The following is an 11,193-nucleotide window of genomic DNA, read 5'->3' as shown; positions in this document are numbered from 1 at the left end:
AGAAACAAACATCCCTTTGAGACAGAAGCTACAGGTCAGTCATGTGGCAATGGGGGTGGGTGGGTGGGTGGGGGGTATTCCAGTAGATTTCAATGGTTATTCCAACTTCACAACAGACAGAAGTAACTAATCAATGAAATCACCTAGAGCAATCAAATGCCTGCATGCATTCAGGTTCTCAGCACATTGTTCAACAATCCCACTTGGGACTTTTCAATAGTATGTCTCAGGTGGACACAGACAGCTCAAAGAAAGAACAGACTTCTTATTAATGAGTGGGATTTAATTATGTCAATGTAGAAGTATTAGGCTCAGTTTCCTGGCAAAATAAAATCCCTGCTTTGATTTCATGTCTGCAACTGAAACACGTTCAAAGGGCATGATTAGTAAGACAATGCAAAGAAGTATACGTCTTGAACAATTCTTTCACACCTGACATCTTATTAGTAAGACAGTCACACTAGTGATGCAGTGCAGAGTCTTTAAGGCACCATGCATCATAAGCAACTTCATTTGCAAGCTTTGACGAATGCTGTGTTAGGCCAGATTTCTGCAGCTTTTTCCCCAAGTGACCACGACAAAGCAAAGGCATGTTGATTGTGCCTGGTGTTCAGCTATATACACTATGAAACTCTGCTGACAAGTAGATGACATGGCATGCAGGTGGAGGTCTAGGTATACCACATCTGTTTCGCCAACCCCCACTGTAGGCATGGTAAAAGGCAAGCTCTTGAGAAGTCAGTCTTGGGTAACCTGAGCAAAGGTAGGGAAGCAGGCTATAAAAAGACTCGCCCATAATTACTGGCTTGTGCTGTATGCGTGTTGGGCATGACCTTACACTAGTAGTTACCAATCTTACAGTCTTCCCACCCTGAAGTATAGTTATTTCTGTGTCTCTGAGGACACTGCCTGCCATGGATGTGGGCACTGTTTAAGAAACTTGGGGGACATTGCAGGTGAAATATGGTCTTGGATTTACAATGGGGGAAAAAATCATTCCAATGAACAAATAGATTTAAAAAACTGAAGAAAAATTAAAATGAAACCAAGAAGCATATGCTTACATTAAATTGCCCTTTACCTGTAACATTTCTCATTTTGACTGCAAGCATCCCAGCAGAGAGAAGCACATCAATTAATCATGAGCCCATCATTAACTTCTACTGTATAGTGTATAGCTCTAACCTAATCTCCCCCCCCCGCACTGGTTTTGCTGGTGTGTAAAATGGCTGTTTCATGCATCTGAAAATGCTGGTTGCCCTCAGCGAAAGCAGACAGAAGGGACTTACAGAGATTTATTGGTGCCACTGAATAACCGCACTGTCTACCAGCGGAATAAGCATTTCCTGCTGTGGAATAAGAAAACAGTAAAAACGAGAAAAACGTCAAGTGTGCAGTGACACAGTTCCATGATTTATTTATTTTTTTAATTCAACTTATGAGTATTCCAGGCACAACAAGTGTCTTGGTTTAAGCCTTTAAGAGGCTAAGCAAGTGCAGAAACAAACTTCAGCCACCTCATCTAGACTAAAAACATTTATCCATTTCATACTTAAAATACATCCCACCCACCCTCCACATTTCCCCTCTATGAGAGCAGTCAACAGCAAGCATTCCTTTTGTTCACAAGAGACAAGTATAAACTTGGGAAGAACATGGGAAAATATGAACTATGTCCACATTATGAAAATAGTTAAATTAACAGCTAAAATTTGCATTACTAAAATAAGCTTGAACTCTTAATGATAATTCCAGGCCAAAGCCACTAGTGCACTAGTATATTTATATAAAAAAAAATAAAAAAAATAAAAAAAACAAGATCCTCAACATTTCTATGGTCTGATGCAGCAAAAAAAAAAACACTGCCAAGATCAAAATGTTGAGAAACAAATATTGCCTCACCAATGTCTTCTCAATTGTGCTTGATTTTATTGATTTTACCATGCTCTGATGGGCCAAAATGTAAGAGCACCACAACTCAACCTGTGCTGACAGTCTGACTGTGGTTCAGCGTCCCATTAAACTCACCGTTTTTAGAAGCATCTTTGTTTCTCAAGTGAGGTGGAATGTAACGCCCTAGATGGAGAGAAAAAAAACACACGTAGCACAAAGTTAACTGTTGATTCACTAAGACTTAATTATTTAAGTTATGCATACACTGAAAGAAACATTATAGAACATAACATAATATTCCAATAATCACAACTTAAACCACTGTTTTCCCTCAAAGATAAACACACTAAAAGAATAGTGTCCTTGTTGTGTACTTGTTTTGTAAAAGTGCAGCTTGTTTTAGTTGGGCGAAGACAGGGGTTTACATTAGTAACTTGAATGTCAATTCAAAAGTATCAAATTGGAAAAACATTACACAGGGCTTAAACTGAAGGTAAGGTAATCATCAGTACAGTAAAGTAGTAAAATCAGCTTCATTACTCACTGCCAGTTCCTCCGCCTTGTCCGTCAGCAGAGTTCAAGTCTAGGGCAGCAAGCTACAAAAAAGCAGATTACAACATTTGTAATATGGCACCAACAATAGATAACTATGTTAAAACAATACACTGACTGTCCTTGAAATAGCGAGTAGATGTAATTAAATATAAGCAATTCTCCAACTTAAAATGTTTGGTTATCCACTACTTATTAAATAGTTCCAGAAGGGTTTGTCTTTAGTCTCAAACAAACCATTAATCAAAGAGACCACCATTGTCGATTTCAACCGACATGGCATGATAAAGCCTGATACATAAATCATAAAAAAGTAAATGCCGACAAATTAAAACATGACAAAAAGGGAAATATGCATTAATGCGTAGAGTGGAATAACTTATCCAAATTTGTTCTACTCGAAGGAATCATTAAACCGAGTGTGTTACATTTACAAAAACATTAATGGTCGCTAAAACCCGCTGCCAACATTTTCTCCTGCGCCACGTTTCAGGTTGAGAAGGCCCAACATTAGCCCGGCTAACTTGGTACAATACCAGCCGGAGGTACATGCTAGATAACCTTGTACATTTTCATTAAATGAAACAAATTTTCAAAAGAGGCGGTTCCCATGTCATGTCTAGCTTTTTTTAGGACTACTGCTAGCCGTTTTATGGTAAACACTGGACTAATAATCGTGTTAGTTTACTTGACAGGCACAGCGTAGTGACGAGCTCCGCCATCACAATCTTCTCTACGGCGACATCACCTCCATTTTACCAGCCGCAGCGTTAGCTTAGCTAGAGGCTAGCGACTTAGCGAACGAAGCTCCCTTTTTCTATGTCGAAACTACATGTGCGTAATGGAAAATCACCACATTACTATGACAAAAAAAGAAGTAGCCAGTTTAAAGCACTCACCTGCTGATCTAGACCGTGTGGATTATCAACGACCACATGACTCATAACTAAAGAGAGTAGTGGGGATTATTTCTGAAGAGAAAGGATTTTCTTTGTTAGCACGGCCGGCTATAACTTAGCTTTACTTTTCTGTACAAATTACGATCTTGAGACAGTGGTTACCTATAAAGTTAGTTAGACGATAACGTTTTCTTTAAATAAATAAAAAGACGATGTTTGGTATAAATATAAATTCCGTTCAAGTTTCCAAATGAAATGGTTGCTGTGTGCTGTTCAACAGAAACCCCCTCCCGGCAGTCTTGATCGTGGTGGAATGAGACATCGAGCGTTGAGGTAGCGCGAGATATCGCCTCTGTAACCCCAGACCGACGGGGTGTTGGGCAAATGTCGCGATGTTTCCTTTCATCTCCGATTGGTATGGCCAACACTGGAAAAAGTAGAACATGAAACCAATCATTACGGTTGGTGTTCCTCAAGTAATGCGTCATTAGCGTAATGTTTGACAATGCCTCTTTAAAAACACAGAACAGAAACCTGAATATTCGTAACATATATCAATTTTTCCTAAATAGGAAAGGGATTTGGCATACACTTAATGAAAATAAGAAATTAAAAACTGGAAATTAACACATATTATTTAACACAATTTAGACTGAGTGATAGTTGTTTTCCATAAAAAAAATATTGATATATGTGATTAAATCAGCATATTACTGACACCCCTTAAAGTCTCCCACGCTCCTGTTAATGAGTATTTGAGGACTGTTTTAAGTGTATCTGTGTTTGTGATTTACTAATTTAGATAACTTGATAAACCTTTTCAAAACCTAGAAGAGCAACCAAATTCCTCCAGGAAGTAATATATGCTATATGCAAAGGGTTGACAAAAATAACAATTGCAGGATAACACTCAAACAGAATGTCCAATTAATTAGAGTGCATAGACATAAAGAATATGGCATGAGAATATGTCTTGGAAGACGAGGAGCAAAGAGGACAGACACAGAAGAAACTGAGCAATGCCATAAACACAGAGAAAGATGTGGATCAAACACTATATACTGAATATATAATCATTTACATTAACTGTTTCCTCAAATAGTTCAAAATGGGACACGCAACTTCCGGGGTGGCTGACCTTCCCCCTAATCATATGGTTTCAGATGTCCTTTGTAAGGTCAGGAGGGTCAAGCATAAACTCAACCAAAGCCTCCCCCTGTCTTTTCCACTCACAACCCCCCTCTCATCCCTTTCTTTTCTAGCACTGTGTCTTCCAATGTGCATACAGTGCAGGCTGCGAGGCCTGTTCCAGTCATTTATCCCCCTGCTTTATGCTGTGCCAGTAGGGTGAGGGGTGGAGGAGACCATATGTTGCTGGGACAAGGTATACCAGAAGTAACTGGCTACAAGGAGAAAGGTCAACTGGTGAGAGATTTCTGAAATGATGGACTGAAATCCCCCCTTACTCTATCTTCAAGATGTCACTTCTCGGTTCTTTTATACGTGGCGTTAATAAAACATTGTCATTGTTCACTTGTCTGGTCCTCTTTGGTAGGTTAAGCAGGGACATCGGTGTGTATATTTACACCTATCTGCCCCAATGCGTCAGCTTGATTAGTCATTATCCATTAGTCATTCAGGGACTTACAGTGTGTTTCTGTACGGACTGGGCAAGCACCAAGGTGCACCTACCTCTCAAAAAATGTTGCTCAACAGGATACAAAAATGAGTGGGTGTGAGGTGGGTAAACCTGTATCGTTCATTACGCACTCTATTTAAACTGAATATATGTTTGTGAATCTTTGTTTTGTTTCTCCAGTGTTTGGGAACTCTTAAACTCTTGGTTTTTGGGACCAAAACATTCCCAACACATAAAGTAGACAAGTTGACTTGTTGTGGTCCACATAATGGACTTCTTGAGGTTTGCGTGGCAGGGCATCTGGCCCCCTCTGCTGGACAAAATAATATTTCACACATTTTATACGCCAACTGAGTAAAATATCAGCATTTACTGGTTGGCAACCACTGTTGTAAATTTTGGGGAGTGCTCTGGTTTCTCCCAGCATAAAAACATGTAGGCTGCACACTGCTCCTATAGTACATAGGATGTGTTGAATGCAGAGTACAAAGAGGATTTCACTATAAGTTGTACTGTGTATGTGACAATGAAGTTGATTCTATCCTATTCCAGGCCCCCACCGTTTCTTAAAACATAATTCCCCTTATTGCGACTGGAGCCAGTCAATTTTTTAGTAGGTTTTGTATTTATCAATGATGGTGCACACAATCTGGTCTTAGAGGTGGCAGTAGCTCAGTGTGTAGGGACTTGGCTTGCGGAGGGTTGCCGGTTCAAGTCCCACAGACCACAAAATGAGAGATGCCAGTTTCACCCCCTGTGCACTGCCGAGGTGCCCTTGAGCAAGGCACCTAACCCCAAGCCAGCTCATGGGGCGCTGTTAACGTTGCAGCCCCATCCCTCTCCCTGTTGGCATGTCCACAACCCTGCATCGGAAACCTCGATTTCAGCCTGTGTGTGTAAAAAAAAAAAAGAACAATTTATGAAAATAAGATTTTTTCCCCCCCTTAAAGTCAAATAAAGTTTGTGTATGCATTGCCATGAATCAGGATTGTTTATTAAAGGGAATACATTAACAGTAAGTGCACTAATTATTTAACAAAATTAGATTTTTGGGGACAGTACTCTCTCCACAATGATTCACACATCTGGAGTCCCAAGGATGAGGTATATATACAAATATACAAATGCAATACATTTCATCATAGAACTGATTTAGCCCTCTTTGGACAGAGCCAGACCAGTCCTCATTGATCTAAGCTAATCATTGCTGGCTCCAGCTTCTTATCGACTGTACAGACAGAAGGGGAGTATACATTATATACATACTGGCTGTAGGTCAGAGGTAAAAGCGTGTGTTCACGTAAGCGGGTGTTGTTGGTCGATTCCCGGTCTCCTGCCACGGTGTCGAAGTAGTCCTTGGCAGATTTACTGACCCCGAATTTTTCCGATGCTGTTATAATTGTGTGATGAATGATGTTGTTTCTGTTTGATGACTTTGCTCATCCCTGTGAATGTGTGTGAGGAAGGTCTGTGAGATGTAGGACACATGTAAAAAGTGCTTTTGATGATGTGTCGGAAGATCAGAAAGCGTGTAGTAATGGTGTTGGCATTTACTTTCTACATTTTGTCATTTAACTGATCAGTAAGAATGTGGTAGTTCCCAAAATGTTTTAACTGTTCCTTTAGGGCAAAATGTACATGCCTCCACAAATGTATTGGAAAGTGAGGACAATTTTTTTGTTGGTGAACTGAAACGATTTGGTTTTATAATCAAAAAGGATGGAACATGATAGACCGAAAGAGGTAACAATTCAGCTTATTAATTCCAGGTTATTACATCTGGATCTGATCAAACTTAGGAGATGACCTTTTGTTTGCAGACCCATCTCGTTTTTTGCATGTACAGACAAAGTATAGTAGACCATTGTGATTGACAGGGTGTGTTTTGATTGTCCCAAGAGTGCGTTCCCGTTATGACTTCATTTTTCATTCTGATGAGAGGAAGTAAGCCCGCTGACGAAACAGATGTATAATGATGTCTGGTTTTATACTCTGCGTTGGTTTTTGCCTGTGGCAGTCAGTTATAAGAGATTGGTACTGGTGTGTTAAGTGAGGGAGTATACGTGATAATATTTGTATGTCACCCATTAAGAGGAGGCCGAAGATGTATATTCAAGTATCCGGTTTACTCAAGATTAAAATCAAAATTAACCATAATACTCCTGGATGAAATACAATCAAAGTTCAACAAATTATATCTAGCTTTATATAGATTGTCGAAAATTCTGCATTTTCTGTTCTATTCTTATACTGGGAAAGTCTAGCCATATCTTGCGGCACAAGCGATATAGTCTGTAGCATTAACATTAATTAGTAACAACGATATTCCCCAGCAAAGTGGTGCTTAGTTAGATGGTTGAAAGTCACGAACCATCAAGTTAATGTCATCACAAAGTCGGTAAAACGTAAGACCACAGAGGATTTATCCCATACCCTTACTGAAAACTTAACACCTCATCTCTACTTCTCACTTGGACTAGAAATGGATTATCATACTCACACTTTCGCCTTGTTTTTGTATTGTACATTTCCCTTATATTGAAAAGAATATCAGTGACTAAACTGAGCTGCGGTGTCTTTTCATATTAACCTCCTGACTGTCGGCCGGAGTTGCAAGAACCTCAGTAAAGGAGGTGGTCTATTGGGCTGTGCATGTAAGACAGCAGTTCTTACCGCAGTGGCTTCTATAATTGTTTAGGTCTCAGTGCCGATGTCAGAGAAAACACGGGGTACCTCTCGCTCCCCCCATAGTACCAATATTTCTTGGACATCAAATGTTGGACCATATTGCTCTGAATGATATAGCGCGCATGTTAATGGACCGCATGAGTAGAAAGGTCACGATACTCGCACGAACTGCACTCAAAAAATTGGTGATTCAAGAAACCATTGCTTAAGGTAAGTTGAATCATATTTAATTATTTTTGACTTTTGGTGATATGAATGTGACTACGAAACGCGAATCACGCGAGATGTGTGTGTCTCCGTCTCTCCCCGTTTATTCAGGGCCTGAGGCTGCGTGCCGCTATCGATCTTTACTGTGACTCTGCCGGAGCGAGTCCTTATATTTTTTTTATTTTTTTTTAATAGTTACAAGTGACCATGACATGTTTTTGTTATATCATTGTATTATAAATCGTTATCTAAAAACGTGATTCTTCAAGCATGTACAAAACATTGCCCTAGGGGTGAGTATGCTTGTTTATGGAAACGGCGGCGAGCGGGCTGGTATACTGGAAAGCAACGGTATACTTCGGTATCGTGGCAGAGTTGAAAGGAGTGTATGGCATATGGCACGTTGAGAACCCTCGTGGACTACGTTGAAGAAATAAGAAGTCAAAAAGGTGGGTGTGATGACCGTCAGGCTCGCAGTCCCAGAGTGTCGCCCGCCGAAACATCTTTGTATTTTTTCATGCACTGTTGCCGTCCGCATATACCGCCACAAGGGAAAGGAGGAGGCTTTCCGAGATCAAGGTGGCCATTCACTAGGCTATAACTAGTGACGACCTCAACTTGGTAATGAAGAAACAGAGATTTCCATGTAATGGTACGGATGAGGCCACTTATAGTGGCCGGAAAACCAATAGGTTTAAGAAAACCTTCCACTGGAGCGGTATTTTTCCGGGCATAATAGTACCTCCAAATAGAGAAGACGGCGACATTGTATATACCATTTTTTTTTTTTTCTTATTCTAGTGCGTGTGTACTGTATACCATAGCGAAAAGTCTACCCCTTTCCATGTCGCCCTCTAGTATGGCACACCTCTCTTGTTGAAGGAACGGGAAATACTGAGAGTGTGTCCATGTAAACTCAGGTGTCTAAGCGACAAACATGCGCCAAACGGTATATGGAATATAATGGCCGCAATCCCCTAGGTGTTCGTCAGCCTGTGTTGTCAGCTCCTGCACTAGTATGCTCAGTGCGCATGAGGCAGGACCCAGCAGTCGGCGGAGTCTAGTCAGAAGTAGGAGACGGTTAAAAGCTTAACCGGACTGATTGTGTGCGAATGTCTACGGCACCGAGAAGAGAAGGAAAAAGGCAAATCGAGCCCGAGGCTTATTGGGTTTGTTTTTGTGAAAATAATGGAATCCGTCGCCTAGAGAAGAGATTGCGGGTATTTAAAGCGCTATATTGGTGACGTGGTCTTTTATGAGCCTTTTCTGCCCAGACATTTCAGCCATGTGGACAGACACCTAAATGCTCCTGCCTATTGATAATCAAATGGAAGGATTTATTCCTCTTGGTTTTATCTGGTGGGAAATTAATTTGGCATCAACGTAGATTGCCTAGTAGAATCGATTAGGGGGAAAATGCAGGGGCCAACCCCGGGAGAGTTGCGTGTCGTGACACGCTTCCTTGTTTCTCCATTTTTTGTGTAAGGGTGCGACTGAACCTCGCGCCAAGTGGGGCTACAAATTGGTGTCTCAATAGCGATGGCATAGCATTACTAATCAGCCTTAAGCTGGCTACGTGGTTTACGTGCTTTCATTCCGTCCCAGGTCTCCCAAAACACTCAAAAATAGTCGCCAGGAAGGCTGTGTTGTGTAAGTGTTTGGCGAAGACTTCATACTAGGGCGTACAATGCGTCGTCGAATATTAACAAGTAGGCGCCAGTGGTGGCTCATAGCCTGCATGTTATCATAAAATAAATAGATGAAGGTCGCGCGTTAGATAAGAATTTTAAACCCTCCGTATTTGCTCTTTATTTTCGTGTGGTTCTCTATCAGGTAGACGAGTATGATATTATTTTTTATCTTCCCAGGTTGATGGACAAAACCATGGTGTATCTTGGTCTTCTAATTTATAGGAGTGTAGATCAGACCAAGTCCCCTCACTTCCTCGCCATCTGGACTGTCTCCTCCTGCGTCTCTCGCCGCTCGCTCTCTCGGTTTGTTGTTCTTATCGTCCTTTGTATTCTGTCAATGGTGAAAACCACCGTGCGCAAATTAGTTGTGACAAGCTTTATAAGAGAGGAAATCGGGATATACCATCAATCTCTAGTCACTTTTCGCGCCGGAAAAGGTGCAGAATACTGCGCTTGTGTCAATCTTTCTCTAGCAGTTTATAATTGAAATTAATGCCAAAAACAACAAAGTGGGATGTTTTATATTGCAGTTACAAGATACTTGGGAAGAGTATTTGGACTGGCTTAGGTTTACAATCTCAATACCACTAATACCCGTCCACTCGAGCATGCCCAGACTTTATACCTGCTCAAAGACGATGAAGACTTGATAAATACTGGACCTCACACTAGTCTTACCCCCAAAAAAATCAATCAACCACCAGTCCGATAAACGAGGCTTGCAGGTAGGAAAGGCTGGATTATTACCAGATGTGATATACAACAAACAGAGGAAAGTTTGAATGCTGTCAGTGGGGGTCATCAGGTTTGATGCGAGTTATGTTGCAGAACTAATTGGATTATATGCACATAAGAAATAACGTGTTGTCTCGTCTTATCAACAGTTTAAATATGTCCGTCTGTTTTAAATTTTATCAGTATCCTTAACAATGTTGTCTATATTGCGTCCTAAAATAAAATTATAAATGGAGTGTTCTCTGAGTATAGAAAAATAATGAATTGACTTCATAAGGTTGCTTGATAGTTTCAGATACATATCGATGCTTAAGGTACCCTGAGATATACAACATTGAAAATGAATGTTGCTTTGGGTCTGATGGTTCATCTTCTATAGGAATGTCAGCCCTAAATGAGTTTTCAAGTGTGTTTCTACAGCAGAAATTGTGCAATAAAATGATTATTGTCTGCAACTTGATCTCATGACTTGAATTTATGGTCCTGTTATATAATACACCCCATTAATGGTGGTTATGCTTATTTGTACTGAAGTGTATATTCTCCCTTTTCCTTAAATTTTTTACTGTGGTGTAATATGCCAGGTGTAGATATACCTTAGATTAACGCAGGTTGATCTGTGCTCTCTCAAACGAGAAACAAATAATTAAATCACAGTTGTCATCGCACCAAAGGTCCCTGCGATGTTCTGTGCTACAATTGTAATAGGCAAGAGATTTGTAGGGCTCTCGCTTGTCTCCCTAGTAGTATGGGATCTAAACAGGACTATCATATGTTGAAATGACGCATTAACATTTTGTCTCATCTAAAGAATGGTGTTTTCATCACCAGCATATTCTCATCCGTATTGCATGTTAGGCTTTAGAGTGTCTTTATGGCAATGATTTCC

The 11,193-nt window shown here is 40.4% G+C and overlaps 1 protein-coding gene across 3 annotated transcripts; it reads right to left on the bottom strand.

Moving 5' to 3' along the window:
* Nucleotides 1-121: 121 nt before the first annotated feature.
* On the bottom strand, nucleotides 122-3,682 carry LOC118339598 (ATP-dependent RNA helicase DDX3Y-like). 3 transcript variants are annotated; one of them, XM_035677316.1, is made up of 6 exons: nucleotides 3,507-3,682; nucleotides 3,345-3,416; nucleotides 2,438-2,489; nucleotides 2,029-2,076; nucleotides 1,290-1,349; nucleotides 122-753 (listed from the first exon to the last, which is right to left on the bottom strand). In XM_035677316.1, exons 2-6 carry the CDS (start codon nucleotides 3,387-3,389, stop codon nucleotides 611-613), a joined length of 348 nt encoding a protein of 115 aa, XP_035533209.1. In that variant the 5' UTR covers nucleotides 3,390-3,416; nucleotides 3,507-3,682; the 3' UTR covers nucleotides 122-610. The 3 variants fall into 3 exon arrangements, with proteins under 3 accessions (XP_035533209.1, XP_035533210.1, XP_035533208.1); XM_035677317.1 differs by having other exon boundaries at nucleotides 125-753; nucleotides 1,290-1,346; nucleotides 3,345-3,675; XM_035677315.1 differs by having other exon boundaries at nucleotides 140-753; nucleotides 3,345-3,675.
* Nucleotides 3,683-11,193: the final 7,511 nt, after the last annotated feature.

This window comes from Morone saxatilis, unplaced genomic scaffold (assembly GCF_004916995.1).
Source record: "Morone saxatilis isolate NCDOM2014 unplaced genomic scaffold, NCSU_SB_2.0 Contig5, whole genome shotgun sequence".
NCBI classification, from domain to species: domain Eukaryota; kingdom Metazoa; phylum Chordata; class Actinopteri; family Moronidae; genus Morone; species Morone saxatilis.
This window is presented reverse-complemented; position numbering and strand designations above follow the sequence as displayed.